At 44.6% G+C, this 23,917-nt stretch overlaps 1 protein-coding gene across 2 annotated transcripts in view; it reads left to right on the top strand.

Annotated features, from left to right (window-relative positions):
* DRP2 (dystrophin related protein 2) overlaps positions 1-23,917 on the top strand; it is a 955,857-nt gene that overhangs the window by 926,571 nt on the left and 5,369 nt on the right. For both annotated transcript variants that reach the window (XM_085607714.1, XM_085607715.1), the window contains one exon: positions 7,925-8,048. In XM_085607714.1, coding sequence (XP_085463840.1) covers positions 7,925-8,048 — 124 coding nt within the window. The remainder of the gene's footprint in view (positions 1-7,924; positions 8,049-23,917) is intronic.

The following is a 23,917-nucleotide window of genomic DNA, read 5'->3' as shown; positions in this document are numbered from 1 at the left end:
CAGATTTGGCAATCTGGTGGCCCCAGCCAAAATCCTCCGTCAGTGTGATCCCAAGGTAGGCGAAGGTTTTAACTCGTTCCAACGGGACACCATTCAAAAGAGGGTTCGGGCGCGTGCGCCTCGGGGGATTAAATATCATAAACTTGGTTTTATCCAGATAAATCTCCAAACCCCGCGAGGCGCAAAAGCTCACGAAACCATCCAATACACGCTGGATGCCCGAGCATGTTCGGGATAACAACAAAGTGTCATCCGCGAACATTAATGCAGGCACCCGGCCAGACGCCAACCAAGGAGCATCACTGTCCTTTACTTCATTCAGAGTATCAATGAGACCATTAATGAATAAGCTAAAAAGGGTAGGGGCCAGGACGCACCCCTGCCGGACACCCCTTGAAACAGGGAAGCGGGCCGAGAGGGCCCCATGTCTCCCACACCTAACCTGTGCATAGTTACCATCATGCAGACGGACCAGGATATTAAGCAAATAGGGGGGAAGGCCCAAATCGGCCAAAAACTCCCACAAGTTTTTCCTAGGGACCAAGTCAAAAGCAGCCCGCAGGTCCACAAAGACAAGGTAGAGGCTGCCACCCTCAACCCTTGTGGTTTTCCAAAAAAGGACCTGTAGCCGAAAGATTTGGTCCAAGGTTGAAATGCCGGACCTAAATCCAGCCTGGAGGGTGGACAATAAGTCCCGTTCCTCCATCCAGGCTTGTATCCTGTCCAATATAATTCTGCCCATTAGTTTTTGTGTTGTGTCTAGCAAACTGATGGGCCTGTAGTTTGAGGGGGTAAGTGGGGAGCCTTTTTTATAAATAGGGACTATCTCAGCCCCCAGCCAAGTGTCCGGTGGATCAGACCCCATAAGGACAGCGTTAAATAAAGTAACAAGGTAGGGGGCCCATATTTTTGGCTGGGATCGAAACAAGTCCCCTGGCAATTTGTCAAGACCAGGAGCTTTGTTTGGGAGCAATCTGACTATAGCGGATTCTACCTCCTTCAGAGTAATACTATCTTGGGGGTTTGGGGAGTGCATGCTCAATCCCGACTCATCGCCCGAGGCCCCCGTCAGTCGACACTCGTGGTGGGGGTCTGGGGCAGGGGGGTGGGCGAGCATCGCAATTCCCCCGCAATTTAGCTCTACGTGCTCCGAACATGCATATAAAGCTCCAAAATGAGTTTCCCAAACGGAGGATGCAATATTTGGGAGGGTAGCTTGTTCTGCTCTCTTAGAGCCGTAGCTAACAATAGCCCAGAATGTCTTAGCGTCCCTGATCAGGAGCGCGTTTCTAAGGTCATCCCACCTAGCTTCCTCCCAATCCCTCTTGGCTCCCTCGATTGCTTTTTTATAAAGCAAGCGAGATGATCTAATTTTTTGGCTATCCCTAGCTTTAATTTCAGTAAGGAGGTCCTTCTTAGCTTTCCTGCATGTAGCATTGTACCAGGGGTGTATCTTAGTCCCACCTCGTCTAGGCTTACTAAAGGGGCAAAAAACATCCCCCAGCACATTGGCCAACTGTCTATGGATATCAACAGCCTGGCCATTTGGCGGTAAATCGGCCATCGCAGCTAACTATGGAATGACAAGCGGGTATATTTCACCCAGCCTAGACGGAAAATTCTGAAAGTGGGGCCAGTTAACCCTACGACAATTATTCGAGACCATCAGGGGCAAGGTCGCATTAGTAGTGGGGTCGGCTTCAGGGTTTGTCAACCCAAAGCTCCCGGGCTTAAGTGTAAGAACTAAGGCGTTATGATCGCTATCATGTCTCGGATGTACTCTGAATCCTAGCAACCTGTCCCAATGCCTTGCTTCCATCATGATGTAATCAATGATCGACATTTGCGTAGCCCTATTAAATGTGGGTGATCCTGGGCGATCAGGATCCAGTCTCCCATTGCACGCTCGCAGGGACGTGGCAAGTGAGAGTGATTTAATTTGGAGAACCAACCGGGTCCAAGCCTTAACGGGAGGGATCTTTGAATCCGGGATACACCAATACAGATCTTCATCATCCTGCTCATCCGAGTCTGAATTTGCCAAGGGTTCGAATTGTCAATTAAAATCCCCACCGAGAATAATTGTAACAGAGGGGTCAAGAGTCTGGATAAAAAGACCTAATGCTTTTATCGTATCTGACTCCTGGCCACTCCTCACTGGCCTAGAATAGATATTTATTATGGCTATTTTTACTAAGCTGGGGGGTGTCAATAAGACACATTGGACATCAGGGGAGCTAGTTGGCATTTGGATAGCTTGGACACCCAAATGGGTGCCTATCCAGATTGACAGGCCGCCAGATGGGTGGCCTCTGGCGCTAGGTACTGCTAGGATGTGGAAAGTTGCATAACCTGGGCTAACATTCTCCTCTAGGGCCCAAGTTTCCTGAATCAGGCAGATGTCGTGGGCTGCCATAAAAGAGCCCCAGTCAGGATTGAATAGTTTGTTTTTTAAACCAGCAACGTTCCACGAAAGGATTTTTATAGTACTATCGGGTGCCTTACCAATTGGATTTGAAATACCTAATGCCAAGGTTAGGGTACTATCACAAATGGGGGACTCTAGGGAGGGTCTCCTCTCTTTTTTTTCTATACGGGGTGTTTCCCTCCTTACAACATATACTTCACTCGGGAGCCCCACATCCCCCGCGTCACACCCACCCTCCCTACCTACGCCACCAGGTGGAGTACCCACTGCAAAGATAGGGGTTTTAATATTACACTCCAGTGCAGTTTGAGGGAGAGATGGTTCACTAGTAATGTTCTGAGCTAGGTCCTTATCATGTGGGCGTCAATCTACCTGGTTCAATACACTAAACCTGTTTCTGTGCACAAAAGAAAACAGAGAGGGATTGTGAACATGGGGATCTTCCCAGTTTGCGTGTCCCTGGTACACTCCAGTTGAGCAACCAGTTCGTCTCTCATCAAATTTTACAGTTTTGCGATGAAGTGGTCTCAAATAAGGCACAGGATAAAAATAGGACAGGTGCAAGGGGAGGATTTGGGAGTTTAGACTCAAAGGGGACAAACCACAGATAGGCTCAACAGCAGCAGTGTCCCTGAAGTTTATTATCACACAATTCCCTGAAATAGTTTTAGGGCCCTTCCCAATCCACTCTATGCGTCTTACCGAGAGGATTTCCCCTGAAATGTAAGAGGGGAGGGGTCTATTTACATTTAGCCAATGTGTGCATTTATTTTTTAACTCACTATGGCTTTCATTTTTACCCTGGATTAAGGGTGGGACCCCCTTTAAAATTACAACGTACGGTAAAGACTCAGGGGGAAGGTTGATAATTGGTAACTCCGGAACAGTTGCTATAAAGGGTGAGTCTATATCTGATAGGGCCAAGGCATCGGAGGGCCCCCTTTCCAGGCTAGGGATTTCACCTCCTTTCTTCCCTTCCCTGGGAGTGGCTTCTGCATTAGCAGAGGTCAAGACCGGGATTTCAGCTACATGTGAGCCGTGAGCGACTATAGATGGACTAAGAAGAGAACTATCTATTTCCAAAACAGTCTCATTGTTGGGGGCCAATCGTATACCTTTATTCCCAGTAGCAGTGTCAGCTACTAAGGTGCTCCCTACTTCAGAAGCTCTGCCACCTGCTCCACTAGGGGCAGACCTTCCGTATGGGGCAGTTGATGGCATTTTTCCCAAACCCCTGTTATTAATGGTAGAAACAAGTCTATCTATCCGGGAGGCGCTCGCGGTATTTGAAGTCTTCAGTGCCCTCTAATGACGCGCTGCGTCACCCTCATACGGCCCCCTGGGAGATGTAGTTGAGATGCGATCCGTTCCCCCCACGGCAGCGTCGGAGACAGCAAGGAGGCAGCAGCTGGGATGAAGAGTAAAAGGGAAGGTGAGATTTTCCGCCGTTTCCTTCACGGCTTAAACGGATTCAAATGAGGCGCGTCCCGCTCTGCGGGAGGCGCTCGCGGTATTTGAAGTCTTCAGCGCCCTCTAATGACACGCTGCGTCACCCTCATACAGCCCCCTGGGAGATGTAGTTGAGATGCGATCTGTTCCCCTCACGGCAGCGTCGGAGACAGAAAGGAGGCAGCAGCTGGGATGAAGAGTAAAAGGGAAGGTGAGATTTTCCGCCGTTTCCCTCACGGCTTAAACGGATTCAAATGAGGCGCGTCCCCTGAGCAAAACACTTTATGCTAAAAAAGGAGATCTAAAGTTAACAATAACAAAATCACACTGATACAACTGGACCGGGCCCAATCCATCCTACTATGTGGGTCGACAAAATATCATCAGCAAATAAAGAGGAGAAACCTCTATGGAGTACTAGCCAGTCCAGGACTTTGTTGCTTAGCTCCTCATTAGACTCAGTCTGCACCCTACGCAAAGAGGGCAGTCCAGACATAATAGCAACATATGGTCACACTGCTAGCAGGAGGTTAATTTTAATCTGATTTGTGCTTGAGTTCTTAAATTCCCCTTGTTAGACCTGGTTTTTACAGCAGGTTTATCCCCAGATGTTTTTCTTTGTGGCCTTCTGTTTTAGAAAGTAAGTATTTTCTTGCTTAGCCATCCAGTATGCCGTTGCCTGGTTTGTGTATTTCATGTCTGGCTTTTGGATGACAGTGGCTGGGGATGAGCAGTGGCTCCAGAGAGCCTGATGAGTCAGGGCTGGGCTGAATAGACCTGGGCTGCATTTAGAGTAGGGGAAGGAGAATTCCTTTCACCTGAATGGGCCTGGTCTGCAAAGAACAATGTTGTCTCCACCTACTGCCAGGAAGCTGCACCAGAGAGGACAGAACCAGGTTTGACCAACCACAGGGACACAGAAAACAAAGGATCTTGCAGAATAAATATTGGGGTCCAGACCCCAGAACTTTAGATCACTTCTGGTAATCAAGAGGAACCTTTGCCAAGGAGAAGAGCCGGAGAAGCTGAGGAGGAATACTGCCCATGTGCTGTTTTGCTGTCTGTGGGTGGCCTGCAGTGGCTACTTGCTACCAAGGAAAGGAGGAAGGACTTTGCTGTTTGCTGTGCACCCTGCTTGAGGAAGATCTCCAAGGGCTTAAACTGAGCTTGCCCCCTGTTCACAAGGTCTTAGGAACATCAAAGATCTCACTAAACATCTGGGCACTGTCTCTGGAACCGCTGGTTTCACTTGCCTGGAGAAGAAAAGGGTAACCGACTCGGTCATCGAGTCCGTCGCAGGATTCCGTGTCCTAAAAGTACCGTAGAGAGCACCCCCTGGTTTCGCAATGCAAACCCTGGTCTCACCGACTCCATCAACGAGCCCCAGCTTGCACCGCGTCCTGGGGCCTTCGCACTCCGCAACGCTTCGCTACATGCTGTCCGGTCGTCATCGACTCCATCGCTGCCCGACTCGAACATCGACTGGCTCCGTCGCCGCACCGTGACCTGCCAGCACCTCATTGAGCATCGAATCACCCTGCAACGCAAGCCTTGGTCTCACAGACTCCGTCAATGAGCTGCTGCCTCCTCCGAGCCGTGGGGACACCGCCAGCTGCAACGCTTCCATCTCACATCGCAACCGCGACGGTGGCCCTGGCCCGGCTCGTACCATTGTGTCGTCCGCAACAACAAAAGGTCCTGTCTCCGAGTCTGTTGAAGCTTTTGATAACCTGTATCGATGCGGTTGGCTAGAATTGTTAAACTCTGTCGTATTCAGTAGCACAGTAGCCCTGGACAGAGCTTCCGAGTCGGAGGAACTGTATTTTTCAAGTTTTTCCTGCAATTTAAAGGTTATTTTGCACATTAACTATTTTTAAGAGTATTGTATGTTGGATTTTTGTCGTTTTTGGTCTTGTTGGTTTAGATAAAGTTTACGTATTTTTCTAAACTGGTGTGGTGTCCATTTGTAGTGTTTTCACTGCATTACAGTATGTGTTCACAAATGCTTTACACACTGCCTCTGAGATAACCCTGTCTGCTTGTGCCAAGCTACCAAGGGGGTGAGTAGGGGTTATTTTAGAAGTGTATCCTCCTTACCCTGACTAGTAGCAGGGGTCCCTATTTGGACAAAGCTACCTACCTCTGCCAACTAGAGACCCCCATTTCTAACACCCCTCCAAACAAAGATTTGCAGGTACGCTACTCCCCCTCAAGTTTGATCTAATCTCGCCTGATGTGAGAGGACACAACCTAGTAGAAGCTTTGTCCATGTGCTCCGTAGTAGAAAGGCTGTTATTAGTCTGATTAAAAGAGGTCTCTTCAGGTGCTCTTGAGGTGGACGAAATCCCACAGCTACATGGCAAGAGTGGGGGTATGGTGACAAACTTGTGAACATTTGGCCTTGGGCTGGCAGACTCCACTTTGCTATGTTTGTCAAACATGGATACGATTTGCGACTCAACAGCTTTAAGCTGCCCTATGAGGGGAAAGTTGAACATGGAGAAGCACCTTGATTTTTTTGCGCCAAATATCCATGACCTCTTCAACTCTTCAAAGTTGACCTGTAACTATGGACCCCAGAGCCCCTATCAGGGGTGAGAAAATGTAGAGTGCAGATTGCTAATGAGGGCTGCCTGCACACCCTAAGATTGGCTGGCCTGGTTTGCTGTGCCCGGTTTTTTGTTTTCTTGTTGGCTGGGAGAGAAGAACTTGATGCTTGGTTTAAGATTAAAATGGATGTATCAAGGGTGCCATCAGAGACTGATATTGCCTAGGCACCAACTGTACCATTACTAAGTGGACTATTCCCCGAAGCTACGATGATGGAGTCTCCTGAATTCGCCTTGTTATTTGTGAAAGGGGGCATTGTGGCCATTTTCAGTGAAAGCCTCATGTCTGTGAGTGTGATTACCTTATTAATAACTCCCATGGTCCTTTCCAGCATGCTGTCCATTGAAGTACGTTTTACTAGTGGGGTGGATAGTGGATACCATTTAGGCCCATGTAGTTTTTTTATTTACCATTGCAACAAATGAGTGACTAGCCAGACAGAAAGATTTGCAGACCATAGTTAGATAAAGTTGAAAAATCGGAACCGGATGGCAAAATCACACTTCATATAATAACCCAATTAAAACAGCCGCCTGTATCTTGATGAAGAGACCAAGAGGGGCTGCCCAGCCTCCTCTGGGCTCCAACAGGCATGGACGGACCCACCCTTGGCCTGGGCAGCCCGCGCTGCTGGGGACAATATCTCCTTTTAAAGCCCATGCCCGGTGCTTAAGCAATGAGGCTCTGTCTCCCAGCAACTTTGCCTGCTGGTTTGTTAAGTCCTATGGGCCCCTGCAGATATGAAATACTGGCTCTGTAGAGGTTTATAAGGGCAGGCAGCACCATTCTTCTGCTGCTTCTTACTTCAGTGTGAATGATTTCTTGTTGGCACGCAGGTATGGTAAAGCTTTTTATTTTTATTTTTCACAAGCTTCTCATTTTTTAAAGCTCACAAGGGGTTTTAAAAATGTTTTCAAAGTTGCAATTTGAATTTGTAGGTTTGCACCACCTAGTTTTATTATTTTATGCTATGTTACATTAGGTTATGCTGTACCAAGTTTTAGAGGCTCCACATCCCATGCATCCCTTAGTCTGGATTAGAAGGTGCTGATCAAAGACCAAAAGAACTGTCATCGCTATGTAAAAACTAGCCTTCAAAAGACCGAGAGTTCCAATGAAAGTACAACTGAGAGAGATGTATATTTTAGCATCTTTCTAAATGTGGCATGTTCATGTATATTGCACTTATTAGAAGTGAGAGAATCCCATGATCCCATTCCTCCCAAGTCCCACGCTCCAAAATCCGAGGCTTCCTACAGCTTCTGAGTTTCTCTATAAAACAACGTGAGGAGGTGAGAGCTCCCAATACATGAGCCAAAAACCTCTTCTTATAATGTTCTAATGGTGTACATCTGAATCATGATTTATAGAGAAAAAGCATGAGGATGTATGCTTGGAAGAAAAGAATAAAAAAAACTATGCTTTTGCCTTCATCAGATCCAGACGGACTCAGAAGGAAACCACTCAGGTGGGTCATCAACAGCTTCCTCTCCAAATCAATCAGAAGGAAGTCATCCCTCGGGGAAGCGAGAGTGCAGCACATCTGAAACGCAGGCTGCAGGTAAGATTGAGAGATGGGCTAACTCAAACTGAGAATTGTGCATCGATAATACCTCCATTGCACTGCTAGTTCACAGTTGTGGGCGACACTCCATCTGCCAAGGGCCACCACATTCAATGCATCGAGAGACCTGTTGTATGCAGGTTAGTTCTGCTGACAGAGTTTTGGTTTGCCTTATCCTCCATACAAGGCATGATAAACAGGGGCAGGGAAAATAAACAATTGCTACGACATACTGGATGATAAACTCCCAAAGTATCAATTAATCAATCAATCAGGAGCTTGTACAGCTCGGCTACTCACCTGTGAGGGTCTCATAACACTGAGGGGGGGAGGGGCTGCCAATCCGTGTGGATGTGGAGGTTCAGTCAAAGAGCCAGGTCTTGAGATCCTTCCTGAATTGCGTCAGCAATGGGGATTGCCTTAGGTGGAGTAGCAGGGTGTTCCAGGTCTTGGCGGTGAGGTAGGAGAAGGATCTTCCTCTGGTTCCGGTCTTGTGACTCCATGGGACGGTGGCCCGGGCAAGTTGGACGGAGCAAAGTTGTTTGACAGATGCGTGGAATGAGATGCAGTGGTTCAGATATGCTGGTCCTGCATCGTGGAGAGCCTTGTAGTCATGAGTGAGGAGCTTGAAGGTGATTTTCTTGTTGACTGGGAGCCAGTGGTGTTGACAGAAGTGTTGTGTTATGTGGCTGCGGCAAGTGATGTCAAGGACCAGTCTGGCTGTGGCGTTTTGAATGTTCTGTAGTTTCCTGAGCTGTTTCTGGGTTTAGATTGCGTAGCCGTAGTCAAGTCTGCTGGTGCTGAGTTTGTGAGTGACCGCAGTGTCAGCATCATTGATTTTATTTTTTCAGAAGTAAAACCCTGCTTTGAGTATTTGTTTCTAAAAAACAAAAAGATTGAAGAGGAGCGTGGCATGCAACCTCACAATCTCATTGTAATGACAAAAATCAATTACACAGAGATGGCCGAAGTGACCGAGGTTAAGACTGTATTAGATAATTTTACTCTTTTGAGGGACGATATGCTAATATGGCTAGTGGCCAAAATAAAATCATGGTCCCCGAATCATCCTTGTCCTCCCAGGATTATGCAGGTATTAGTTACTGTTTTATCAGAGCCACTCACCTCGTTGTTCAACTGGTCCTTGCAGTCAGAAATAGTACCTAACATGTCCCAGAAAGCTGCAGTTGTTCCTCTACTGAAAAAAATCAGTGATGACCCAGAGATATTGAAAAATTACCGACCTCTATTTCTTTTAACTTTCTGTGCCAAAATATTGAAATCCTATGTAGCCCAGAAACTGTGTACCTACTTGCAGACTTCAAGTTTCATGAACTGACAACAAGTAGGCTTCCGTCCAAAACATGACACAAAAACAGTGCTAGTTGCAGTGATTGATGAACTGTGGAAGGACTTCGATTTAAGACAAGTCATGGCTCTAATTGTGCTTGACCTCTCCGCGGTCTGTGATACGGTTGATCACGGAATACTACTTCACCATATCAGGGCCACGGGGTTATCTGATAAAGCAAAGGAGTGGATAAGTTCCTTCATTAGCAATAGAACACACGCTGTGCATTTAGCACCATTTAAAGCCCCTGAGTTCAAAGTTGACTGTAGAGTTCCCCAAATCTCAGCCCTTTGCCTCCACCTGTTCAATATTTATGTACAGCCATTGGTAAAGGCACCGGCCAGAAGAGGGTGCCACAACTTCAATTGTGTGGATGCCTCTGAGATCTTACCATGCTTAGAGAACAAGAAGATGTCTCAACTCCTCTTCCATGATTCAATGGGTTTTATCTGTGGGTGGATGGAAAATGGGGCTGCCCTCCACACCCACTGTGGCGGCAAGACATCTTGGCATAATAGTGGATCATAGACTATCCCTGAGACTGCAAATCAACAATGTGGTCTTGAAGGAGATGTTTACTCTTCGGACAGTAAGGAAGCGTACTTCCTACCCCTTGTCAGAAGCCATGAAACATGTCATGCAGCAATGATTGGAAGGGGAATCGACTATGCTGAAAGCATTTATCTGGTATTACCAGATTGTGATCTGAAATGAATCCAGATACTTCAGAACGCAGCTGCCAAGTAGCTGTTTAAGGCGCCTTCATTTGAAACAACTGCATTGGCTATCAATATCACAATGTATTCAATTCAAAGTTTGCTGTGTCGTCTTCAAGACCATTCACAGTTTAGCCCCAGACTTTCTCAAGTTAAAAGTGACACACTGGCGGCGCAAGAGGCTTGTAAATAAGCCCCTAAACATCTGTCAAGATACACTTTGACCACTGCCCTGCGCTCATCTACTGCCAATCATTTAATGGTACCTAGGTTTCAGGATGCAAGAAAAGGAGGTTTCAGGTTTTTAGTCGTGACTCCTAAGTTATGGAGTTCCCTTCTGCCTTCTATTCGGCTAGTAACATCGCTGGAACCTTTTAGACAGGTGCTGAAATCCTGGCTTTTTGAGATGGCTTTTGATTCCTGTATATAGTAGCTGTTAGAACACATTCACTTTCTTTCTGAGGGTTACCGCCATGATACCTTTGGGTGAACATGCACTTTATAAGTCAATAATACCATAACCATGTCATTGTGGTTGGCCCTGCATTCATTTGTGATGAAAGTACTTCCATGTACTTCCATGTATTCAGCAGCAGCACTTTTGTTAGAAATAATCCACTTATTAGGTGGGTTACTGTAAGTAGGGTGGGTGTTCTGCAGAGAAGGGACCTCTGTTAACTGTCAGCAGAGATCTAAATGACCCAGAGACTTTTTTTACATGAAATCAGACAGATGAACTATAGTTTTTGAATTTGAAAAGGTACACCCTGCTAACACTGTCCCTTTTATCATGTTTTACTGCTCTATGAGTTGCATGCTGCAATCTTAACCCAGCTGTGTTTACTTGTGGAATGACGGTAGTGAGTTAACAGAGAGCTGCATGTACTTTATTAGGTCTCACTACACACAGCTTTAGCTATCTAGCAAAACCTTGTGCCACCATTAAACACAACACATGACATTACACAACACATCTTACACAGCATAGTATACAATGTCCATGGCATTTGGCCAGTGTGCATGTTTCTGCTCTGAAGCTCGAAGCAGTGGTGTCCACTGATGTTAATTATGAAAACATTGGTCGCCCACCTCACAGACACTCATTGATGTTAATTATCTTTGCACTGGGAGAGCCGGGCACTAGCACGAAACCTAATACTGAAAGTTGATTGGATAGAAGTATTTTTTTCTGGAAAGACATGACTTTTCTTGTCCATTAAGCCGTACCTTTCAGGTTGCTTTCATCTGCTGCTGGACTGCGGCAGTGTTTTAGTGCGCCTGGAGGCTTATTATTGTCACATTAGTGCGCCAGGCCAATGCCTCATTTAAACGTGACCCATGGCTTAAATTGCACCATGTTCTGTGGTGCAAAAGCTACGCAACACTTGAAATGGGAATTATCAAGCAATGCAAAGCCAACTTAAGCGGCCCTGAGTGGCTTGATAAATCTAGAGTAACTCAACGCAGCACAAATTGTTGATTTGCATTACTCTGCCCCAGGAAGGCGTTCAATTGGTGTTGCATGGGTGTTCCCATGCAAAACTCATGGATTTTGACGAATTCTCAGATTTACCATTTCTGGTAGACCTGGGAATGCGTCAAAATGCTATGCCTTACCAGGGGAGGCATAACAATATTTCTCCTTGTTTTTTTCTCTTTCTATGTGTGCTGCATTCTGCAGATGACATAAAAAGAGGAAAGTGCCTCAGAGGATTGTTTTTGTGCAGGAATGCGCCCCTTCCTGCTAAACAACAATCCTCCTTACAACCCAGGCACCCTTGCACCATGGTGCAAGAGTGCCTGCATTGGGGCTAGGCAGCACATTGTGCATCGGCGCTGAGAAAAGGCAGAAATGCGCTGTATTGTGAAAATGATCGCACTTTCCTGCACTTTTCCTGTAATGCAGCGCAGCATGGTGACTTGCTACACTGTGCTGTATTACAGCTTGATAAATATGGCCCTTGCTGTGCAAAGAGTATCTGGGGATCCATTTTTGCAAGTATGAAGGAGAAATGGGAAAGCATTTCGTACATTAACAACAGAAGTAGAGAGCTGGATAGCCCTCCATCTGCCCATGATGGGACAGATAGCTATAATTAAAATGGTGGTGCTACCCAGGTTTCCTTATCTATTCACCAGGTTTCTTTATCTATTCATCAATACACCAATATCGAGATGAGACTTGTGAACTCCTCCACCAGGCCATCGGCCTCAGAATATGAGGCAGAGAAAAGTAAGATCAGAATTGCACAAAGTAATCACAACAAGCATTGCCTTAGCTGGAGCTGAGGATCTGTACTCGAAAATACTACCACTATTCGATAACTCAGCAGTAGTTCCAACATTGGAGACTGTTAGAAATGTGGTTTCTAGTTGGAAAATATCCGTTGCTCACCCTCTGGTAGCTAGGCACAGAGCGGTCAGGCTTGACTTAGAAGGCAATGTGTTAAGTATTTGCGCAATAACTCATGCAGTATCACAGTGAAACCTCCACATCGGGGTTAGAAACATAGATTATGATTTTATAAATAAAGCAAGATCAAAACGACAAAAATCCATCAAGTAGAAGTTGAGATATGAATTTTTAAGGAATAGATGTCAAAGTAACGCTTGGAAGCAAATACCGAATAAAAGGTTAATTGGTTGAGCTGAACCGGGACAAAGTAGAGAGTTCAGGCCGACTGCAAGGGAGCACGGGCCGGACACAGGGATCTACTTAGGCCCCCTGAACAAAAGTACCTTGATCCTAGGTTTGCGTTGACAGATGTAGGGAGTAGCAGAATGAGGCTTCAGTATCCCTAATGCAGCGGTAATGCAACAAGGGCTGTTGAGCAAAGCGTCGATCCCGGAATACAGTAGGTTCGAGTGTGCTGTTGCAGCTCCGGGTGCAATGTACCAATCCGATTCCAGCGACAGCAGGCAACACATAGTTAAGACTACAGCAGACCCCTAGGTCCATGTCCAGGGCTCTAGGACGGGGTTGGGTCTTCCTGGTAGGACAGACTCACCAGCAGATGAGCCCAAGGGTTGGAAAAAGCGAGCTCTATATCTTTTGTGTCCCTGAGAATTAAACAACAGGAGGGAAGCCAGAAAACCCTTGGAGTCACTCTGGGTTTAAGTGATGCAGGTCCAGTCCTTCTCACCCAGTCAGGAGAACAGAAGGCAGCGGGGTGGCTCAGCACGGCAAGAGCACAGCAAGGCAGAGTTCAGCAAAGCAGTAGTCCAGCAGAATGGCAGTCCTTTCAGCAGCACAGCAGCTCTTCTTCCTGGCAGAGTAGTCACAGGTAAAGAAGTGTACTGATTTGATTGTGCTAGAGGTCCAGTACTTATACCAGTGGTGCCTTTGAAGTGGGGGAAACTTCAAAGAAAGCAGAGGTTCCCCCTAACTGACCTGGCTCCAGACACAGGGTAGTAATCATTCCTTTGTGTGGGGACAGGACCCAGCCCTTTCAGGTGCTAGTGTCCACTCCTCCCTCTCTTCTTGCCTCAGGATGACGCATAACTCATTCACACTTACCCTTCTTTGTGTGTGGCTGTCTTGAGGGAATGCAGGAAGCTAGCTGTCAACCCCCAGACGTGTATTCCAGAGACAGGCAGTAGACACCACTTAGCTGAAGTTAGTAAATCAACTTTCTAAAAGTGGCATTTGCTAAACTGGAATTTAAAATCTAACTTCACAATATTTTGAGATTTTAAATTGCGAGTTCATTGACACTAAACTCGAAAGTGCAATCTTTTCCCAATTCGGAGTGACACTTGAAAGATGTGAAAGGTAATTCCAATGTTATCCTATGAGAGACATACGCCTTGCAGCACTGAAAAACTAAGGGCTCGATAATGGTATCAGACGGAAAGCCTCCTCCCGCCAGTCGGAATCTCCTCAACCGTGTTGGAACCCTTCCGACGATTCAGTCGGATTACAATCTGCCTGACTGTTTACGATGTTTGCGGTTGAATAGTTAACCACACGGTCATTCCGAATCAGTTCCAACTGGCTCTCAGAGAATTTGTGTCGGTCGTAACCGCATCGTACACCTCTTTGGACAGTGTTTCCGACCTCACAATTACGATGCCAATTTCCTACAGCCTTTCCGAGTCGTGCTATCAGAAACTGACTTTGGGAACCCCGAGCAGGCCCCTCTTCATCCTGAGGCCTCCGTTTGGGGGCCGAGTGGGTAGCTAAGCGACCCCCCTGTAAAAACCCTGCACTATGTGGCTGGCACAATGTGGTGCCCGCAACAGGGAGCACACCCCATTTTCCCATAGGAGCCTGTGTTATGGCAGGTTGTCGGGCGGAACACGGGCTCCCATAGGAAACAATGGGACTCTGACCGAACAGTGTTCGGTTGCATCCTAATCGGTCGGGTGGAATCGCCGACCTCGAGTCGGTGGTTCTGAATCCGAGACGGTGTCGGGCGGAAAGTTTCCGCACAACATCGTAATCGTCCCCTAAAGAGTGTTTTCCCTACCAGGACATGTAAAACTTACAAGTGCATGTTCTGCCCTTTACATGGCACCCTACAGGGCCTACCTCAGGGGTCACTTATATGTATAAAAAGGGAAGGTTTAGGCCTGGCATGAGGGCTACCCTGCCAGGTCGACTGCCCAAACAGGCTCTGCAATGGTTAGCCATGGTTAGGGGGCTACGTATGTGGGTGGCACAATGTGTGCTTCAGGCCCACTAGTAGAATTTATTTTGCAGGCCCTCAGCACATATAGAGCACTTTACTAGGGACATACAAGGAAACTAAATATGCCAATTGGGTATAAGCCAATGTTACCATGTTTTGGGGAGAGAGCACAAACACTTCTTTAGCACTGGTCAGCAGTGGTAAAGTGTGCAGAACCCTAAAACCAGCAAATATCGGTTCAGAAAAATGGAAGGAGGCAGGCAAAAAGTTGGTGAAACACCACCATAAGGCTGTCAGTTCTAACGGAGACTGGTTCCAAAAACAGTGTGCAAACTCACGATGACCACTATTGGAGTCCTCGTCCCAAAAGATTATAAATAGAGGGGTGGATTGTCACCGCTAGCGTTGCTGCTTTACTTCAGACTCCGACAAGCAGGAAGAGCATTATGGCAATGATTTCCACAAGTACCAGTAGAATACGAAGTGCTAACCAAAATTATAGAGAGGAAAGATACCTGATTTAACCTGCTCTCGCTCACTTATGCAGAGGCTGCACTGATTGCCACAAGAAACAAATGGGAGCAAGGTTTGGGACAAACTCTGGGAGAATAGTATTGGGACTAGTGCTGCGCCCAGGTCCACTTAGCCTGGTTCAATAATGAGCACAGATAATCCACTTAAAATTTTTATCAACATTATTTCACCCCTAAAAAATATAAAAAATATATAACCAAGCATAATCTTTTATTGTGGGAGATGCCAGGCACCAAATGCAGATTTTGGGCAACTAATCTGGGATTGCACTGCAATTACACAATAATGGCCCACTGTACTTGAAACTGTTGGAGATGTGACACTGGGAAACTTATCATAAACCCCTGTATTTGCTCTATTGGGGTACACGGTTAATAATAATAATCCACATTTATAAAGCGCAAACAATCACCCATAAGGGTCTCTAGGTGCTAGGGGCCGTCGGGAAGATTAAGCAAGCTATTGCCCAGAGTCACATGGTGCTGGGCTAATCTGCCGCTGGTGCCGGGGATCGAACCGCGATCCCCGGATTCCGGAGTCAGTCGCCCTGGCCGCAGCGCCACACCTCTTCGTTGGATGTACCAAAGGCGAGCAGGAGGTTTGGTGCTAATACTGGCTAAATGAAGAGTAGCAGTTAAATGGATGTGCACTGGGACAGCTCACCATAAAGACTGTTTGACAGATATGGCGCAGTTCAACGAACAAGTCCACACCTAATCTACCACCTTTCACCCAACTTTAATACTACATGACTTTTGGGAACCCCCTAAGAAAATGTATGGGCAAAACAGCGGGGTAAGCAATCCCTGACCTATGAACAATAGGACAGATGTAAAACACGAGTAACAAGATATCTGGGACACATACATAGGGGGACAACTCTTCCCGCTACAGAAAACATGCCTACCTAATCTATAAACGACAAGCATCGATCACAGAAGTGCATTGATAATTAGGCACAAACGTACCTAATGATTGTGAAACCTGTTTTGCCTTTCAAATGCAAAATACTGTTGTTTGAACAGAGACGTCAGTGGTGTCACACATTGCGATGTAACACGTATGTTCACATTTATAATAAGGTTTTAAAATAAAATCAATTAATCAGTTGGTAAAAAATATTTGGTAGTGCATACTAATTTCATGTTGAAGAACTAGTTTTGTAAGGGGCATATTTTTGTCTGTTGTAGGACCTGTGGTGGGCAGATATAGGCTGAACGTGTTATACCTGCGGTGGGCAGATTTAGGCTCATGCACGTCAATTCATCAAAATGCCAGGGGTAGCGGAAGTGACATCACACGCCTTTTGACCATCATTTTTACTCACATGCGTACATTCACACTTACACACACACTCACATAAACACACTTTCACCCGCAAGTACGCACACAACATACATTTAAAAGCATTTTTTACATACCTCAGCTGCCAGAGAGTGTCATATTTCAGCTAATTGATCTCAATTTTTACAACACTAGAAGTGAAAAATATTATATATATATACATATATAATCCAGAAAAATAGGGTGGGCGTGTGCCAGGTAATGAAGTCCAGAGATTGGTGGAGTTTTCAAAAAAGTCTTTATTTTCAACGTTTATTTTTCATATGATAAACACGCAGTGAACTCAGCCAACGCACTTCGTTCTCTCATATAGAACTTCGTCAGGGCTCAAGAGGGCGAATGCCCTCAAAAATATTAAATCTGGCTGAACGCACAGAACCCCACAATCGAAATGCTGGCGTGTAATATGAGTCGAATAAGGGCGTTGTCCTGCCTGGGGTCTAACTGTAGCAATAGTCCTTAAGTAAGGAGAGAAACAAAATCGCGCTCCAGGACTTCGGAGCCGGGTGCAACAGGCAAGAGTAAAAGCCAGTATTGGCCTCTGAATGTAGAGCTGTGATAACAGGAAAATAAGGTCAATTAAGGTAAACGATGTAGTTGTCGCGCCAGGCAGTTACACTGGAAACAGAAGTGGGGTAATTCCCAAGTCCTAGTATGGCCTTATGAAACAGAAAGACAACGTCCAAAGGTCCAGTATTAGTGTAATAATATAATTGACAGAATACAAAGAGAGTGCAGCCCCACTGACGTCCATAAGGACGAGCTGCCACTGTGTTCCTGGCACTGACCAGGCGTCTCAAAGGCAATGCCAGAGATAGCACGGGGCAAGCCATGGGTCACAGCTGCGACTCCTGGCGACACCTAAATGACGTCCCTGTTTAGGCGGGTGTGTTACACCTGCGGAGGGCAGATTTAGGCAGTACTGTTAAACCCGCGGTGAGCAGATTCAGGCTGAGTCTGTTACACATGCATTGGGCAGATTTAGTCTGAACCTGTTACACCTGTGGTGGGCATATTTAGGCTGACGTGTTACCTCTGTCTTCTAGAGCTGCAAACTGGAAAGAGTATGGTCCTGGCTCTGATTGCGTAAATGCAGAATGGGGAGTTATTGAAGATATTATTCACGCTCTCCTCCTTTTTAAAGCTAATAGAAGGCACACACCTAGCCGGCTCTGTTGAATTTATTAGTTATCAACAGACCCGAAGCCTTTTTTAACTTTATGAAAATAGAGTGCAAAAATAACATTGTAGGCAATTTGTCAAATAAGCTATTAGCAAAAGCAGGAAATTTTTATAACATTGAATAACAATTTGGTTTGTTTTAGGTATGGTATTAAGATCCATGCATGATCTTGATTTCATATTATATTTTAATGTAATTATATTTATATTGTATTTTTTCAAACTTGGAATACATTTTCCACTTCTAATATGTTATGGGCACATCTGCTCAATAATGTTCATTTGCATGTGTATTGCTTTATCCTTTAACTTCAAAGTGATAGGCATATGTCTTGCAGTTTTAACCAGTGGATACATCATATATTTGCTTTTCTAAATAATGTACAAATCAAGTAAATTTGCAAAACAATTAGGAATATTAACATTGTTTGTCCACATTTCAGTACTTTCGAAGTACTGAGATTTTCCAAATATATTTTGCATTTATTTAATGACACGTACAGGGTATTGGTAGGTGTTGCTTCATGGCCACTTCACACAGAAATATTAAATGCAAATTTGAGAATTGTTAATTGTGATGATTTATTTTGCTCTGCAAATTGTCCTCTTTATGTTGAACATTCTGAATGCACTTTTCAGCATTCAAAACTCACTCTCACAAGCGCTTGGTACATGCGGCCCACCTTTAGGGCCTGATACCATAGAACGCAACACCCAGCACTTTTTACACACTTTCCAAAACACAGAAAAAACAACACTGTTAAAAATGGGGTCTCTAGTTGGCAGTGGTTTGTACCCTGTACAAGTAGGGACCCTCACTCTAGTCAGTCTAAGGGAGTCACACAGCTAAGGTAACCCCTGCTCATCCGCTTGGTAGTTTGGCATGAGCAGTAAGGTTTATCTCAGACGCAATGTGTAAAGTATTTGTACTCACAGTCACACACACACACACGTATATTAACACAGTGAAAACACTACAAAAGGAGTCCATACCATTTTAGAAAAATAGCCAATATTTATCTGAATAAAACAAGACCATTCATTTTAGCATAAAGTACCTCAAATGTGTCAAACATCAAAGACGGTGCAAGGCGCAGTGGAGGAAAAGCAAAGTGATGCTGTAGTGTAGTTCCTATATTCCTGATAGGCCCTGCGCATTGGAATAATATACACTATAGTTTTGACATAGGACTCAGGTCAGTATGTCTCTATCGAGTACATTAATCTTAATTACTTGTGTGTGCCAGCTAACTCAGAGGTCACTAGAAACTTCTCGAATAAACAAGAAGGAATTCGTTTCTGACAGCCGCATAAACATGACAACTTTGTTTCCCTTAGAATGGGAATAATCTCAGAATCGTGGCAACAATAGATAACAGTTTCACCTAGTCAATCATGCATGCTTCGTTTCTACAGAGTTACACAAAAATAGATAAACGGGCGTTTCAATAAAAAGGGTTTATTGAACAGTCTTATTTCTCGTGCAAGAGATATGAACTGCTATAATCGTAAGACGGAGTGCGAAGTAAAATATGTACAGCTTTAGCAGTAAGATAAAATAATACTGCAATAGCATGGTGTGTAGCTATGACAGATATTCATAAAATACATACATAAATAACACAGGCTAAAATGTTAATACTCATCTGATGCTTCTAGCTAGTTCTACCCCAGTGTACCTAACCTAAGTGTAGTACGAGGTAAGAAGTAGGCGCTGTTTGTCTATAGTCTAGCTTAGCTATAGTTGCCAAGATTTGCCAAAAGTCCCTCTAGGTTCTAGTCCGCTCCATACCTTAGAATGAGTGAGGTTGGAATCTCTTTCCGAGTCTCGATCTCTAACACCCCGCAAGGGGAGCCAGAAAACACTGGAGCTCGATTCTCTGCGAGGAGGACGACAGTGTCTGGTCAGTGCGTCAGGCAGGGACTTGACTTCCTTCCGAACTTGCCGTGGCGAGCCGCGTCGTGCAAGTATACAGCCGAACCGTGGTTTGCCATGGTAAGTGAAGGTATATTTATACCTTGAAGGTGTTTAGGAACCAGTATTGATGTAAAAGTCGGGCAGAAGAACGTCATGAATGAACCCCTAAGGAATAGATGTTCATGCATAATAAATGAGTTCTTGGAGAAATCAATATCCAAGCAAGGGGAAGTCCTAAAGGCTTAGGAGTCTGGTTTTCCAAGAACTCGTTATGATGTAGATGAACGGATGTAGGTGGCCATGCCTGTATTTGGTTAGCATGGATAATGCCTAAATAAGGGTAGGATTTCTATGCCTAAATATGGGCAATGCGAATTGTGCCTATATAAGGACATACATCTGGAAACCTATATACGGTATCTAAATCGACACACAACAATGCATTGGTTCCTTACTACACAGGGGAGGTGATGCATCTGTAACTTACTGGCAGGGGAGGTGATGCGTCGGTTCCTTACAGCTAGGTAGGGGAGGTGTTGTGTCGGTTCCTTATTGGCAAGGGAGGTGATGCGTTGGTTTCCAGACATGCAACCTCGGTGCCTTACTGTGGTGCGGCTTTGATGAAGAATCAGCATCGAGGGACAATGCGTTGAAAATCCAGACACGCTGTGTCAATGCGACAGCGGCAATCCATGGGCTGCATGGATTTCACAGCCGCGAAGCAGGCGCTGCGTCGATTCTTCAGCCACAATCCTGGTGCTGGGTCGGAGTCAGAACGGGTGTCACGGACATCAGTGACACAGTGCTAGGTACTCACGCTGTGGTCGTCATTTTGGTTGATAGGGTCTCCGTCGAGTTTGTAAAAGAGTATCCTGTCCTCCAAACTCTAGGTTACCCCCATCATTTTGGGATGTTTCTTGTGTTGAATCCACAGTCCCTATGTAATTTGGACAACTTGAACAATGACTACACTTTCCAAATAAACAATGTGCAGTTCACAGTGCACTATTTTCCCTTTTAATACACAGAGCAGAATTCTGAAATAAAGAATAGGCAATTAAATGTTCTTTCCCCCCCCCCCTAAATCTTCTACATAGTTCAGTAGGTGCCATTTAGTTAGGCTTATATAAAACATTATTTATTTATTTATTTTGTTTAGTGCATTTCTGTAGCTTGGATCTATCTACAAGGCAGCCAAATGTTTCATGTTGAATAGGATAACATTAGAATGCTTGAAAAGGGATACCAAAATAAGGAGGGTGAAAGAAGTAAACATTGGAAAAATCCTGAATAAATGTGTCTATCGGTATTCTTTAGGATAATGTGGAGGTTTATGCTAGCCTTAGGAAGGTCAAACAGATTAAACAATAAGGCACATTTTTAACAAGTGTGTATTTGGATCTTTCTGAAAGGATAGCAAGTTGAGATTGAGTGTTAGACAATTCAGAAGATAGTTCCAGAGTGTTTGGCACATGATGAACAGGTTCATTGTCTTGGTATTTTTCTTATTTTGAGATTTCCAGTACTAGGTGCTTTTTTCCACTGGTTTCTCTTTGACCCCAAATCAGATGTAGTTTGCCCTTAAAGTAGCTGGGAAGGCCACGATTCAAGGTTTGGTTGATGATACAAGTCACCTGAAAGTGAATTCAACCTTCCAAGGATAGCGACATGGTTGGATATCTTAGTACCTGAAGCAAAGCAAGGAGCAGAATGAAGTGCAGCTTCAGAGGTGCGTTAATTGATATGGGCAGGAAAGAAAGTATAGTGTTACCACTGCTTTAACTATTGTATTGAAATTTGCTGAAGAAATGTATGGTTTCAGCTTCCTTAAATAAAGCCGCAGAAAGAAGGACGTTTTCTTAATCTCAAAGATATGTTGTATCATGTTTAACATTTCATCAATGATGTTGGCCAGTGATTTAGACAATGAAACCAGGGTAAGAGAAATATCTGTCTACCTATAAGTGGTCTTAGCCATTCTTTAACATGAGGTATAGAGTCTTTGGACTGCAGAATGGAGTGATATTTTTTGGAGCATTTAATTTTAATGAGAATGTCTAATTTTTAGGTTGTTCAGGAAGATTTTTAGGGTTGGTATGCCTGCAGCATTTGGGATCTTAAGGTACAGGTGATTATTGTTTCCATATTTTGGTGAATGTACATCTTTTTATCCTGCAGCAGTGTATCTACATGTTCCACATAGGGTTTTTATGTGTGGGGTGGGATACAAAGATGGAGCTTTGAGGTACTGCACACATAGGTCCTGATTTAATGATTGGCAGATGAGTACTCTGTCACAAACATGAAAGATATGATGTCCACCTTATTGCAAGGGCATTGTTTCTTAATGCCCTTATAAATAGGCGGTGGGATATACCCTGTCAACCAAACGCTAAGTCAGGTCCTTAAATATGAGGGCAGGACAAAATATGGATTAGTACATACCTATAGCTGGCACACATAGATCATATTCCAACTTTGCTATTATTACTAGTCAAAGATGACCATAGCATGTCGTTGACTTTGCCCCAGACCTGTCATCTTTTAATAGTGAAGCCTAAAATAATCTCAGCTTGCATCAGTTTCTCAGAACACATTTCCTCACGTGCTGCAGAGCATTTGCTACTCATAACTTCTAAGAAAGACCTGTATATCTGGATGCTTGCAAATTGTACTTGTAAATAATACTACAGCCATCAATGTAATGTTAGTTCCTGCATACACAAATTGGACCATGCATTCCTTTGCACAATGTCCATTCTGAGACCTAGGGCGGGCGGAGGTGAACAGTAAGGAGTATGCTTGATGTAACAATGCAATATTAAACCATGCCTAGCTGACTTCAACTTCACCTAATAAATCATAAACTACAACGCCTCATTCACAGCCTTACAAAGTGATCTGTTGGTGACAAAAGCCGGAAAGTAAATTATTTTGCCAGCTGAATTAAGGAAGCAACAAATTTCTCCATATGAATAATTCCTCTTTTTACCAAAAGGGGTTGCAAGACTACTTTTCATCTGGAGTTATGTCACTGTGTGTTGGAGGAGGCACTAGATGGCGGCACCTTGCTCAAAATTAAACTTGTGAGACCCCAGTTTTTGTTTATCTGACCTCCTTCAGTGTTTTTATGGTCTTTTGAATGAATTAGAGAACTCCCCACTGTTGTCTTTCCACTATTAGTGGTGACAAAAGGCAATGATGTCGGACTTTATGCTCAACAATATCCTTTACTTAGATGCTTAGCGAAGAGGAGAGAGGGGTACAGTTGCAAAGGCTGATATTTATCATCTTTCACCTGTGGTCAGGGATTGGTACTTTCACAGTGTATGCAATAAGAGTTCCACCTTATTTGGGAACAACGTGGTCATTACCTCCTTCCTGAAATCCAGGTAATGGTAAATATTTCTTATCTTTGTTCAGTGAGTTCTCAAGTTTGGAAGGCTTTAACATCAGTGCACATTTTCTTGAAGGGTAGGAAGGTCAGCAGCGGTGCTTGTCTTGAGTGGAGTGTCCTGTGCTGTGTATCACCAAAGATGTTCTGACAGTTTGGGAAAAACCGATCCTTTGAATGAGGTTTGTCTGTTATGAGAATACTGTGGAAAGTTTGTAAAGCCGGAGTGATGTGCTTGACTAGAAGTGGACTTAGTAGTTATCTTGCTGCAATAGCCTTTGCAATAGTTAGAGTGGGACTCTAAGGAAAACTTAATTGGCAAAGCCCAGGCTTCAGATGTGACTGTATAAGGGTGGTGACATTTTGAGGAAAACCTTGGGGAAATTCATTTCAGAGTTTGCAAGGTGAAGAAATAATTTCTGGTAACTTGATTTACCAGCAGCACTAAGGATGAGGCAGTCCATAATTGCTCCCGGGTTTCTTATTTCTGTTGTTGCCTTTAAAGGTGGTTTAAGTTAGAGAGGCAGAATGGTCATAGGTTGCTAATTCTTCCAGGTTATGCAGGTGAGGATCTTGATTTTTTATTAATTGATTTTCCTATGGTTGATCATCATCCATTGTACCACGAATGGAAGGCAGCGGTTTGCGAGAGGAAAGACTTATCCTATTGGAATTTTTAGCTGGAAGATTTTCTTGGTGTCCTGTGTATAGTTATAACAGGTTAGTTGAAGGACTTGATGAAGATTCATAACGGAATACCAGAGGTAGTACGGGAAGGAGTTGAACAGTACCATGG

The sequence above is a fragment of the Triturus cristatus genome, chromosome 5_2 (genome assembly GCF_964204655.1).
Source record: "Triturus cristatus chromosome 5_2, aTriCri1.1, whole genome shotgun sequence".
NCBI lineage: Eukaryota > Metazoa > Chordata > Amphibia > Caudata > Salamandridae > Triturus > Triturus cristatus.
The sequence above is the reverse complement of the archived record's forward strand: the minus strand, read 5'-3'. Positions and strand labels throughout refer to the sequence as shown.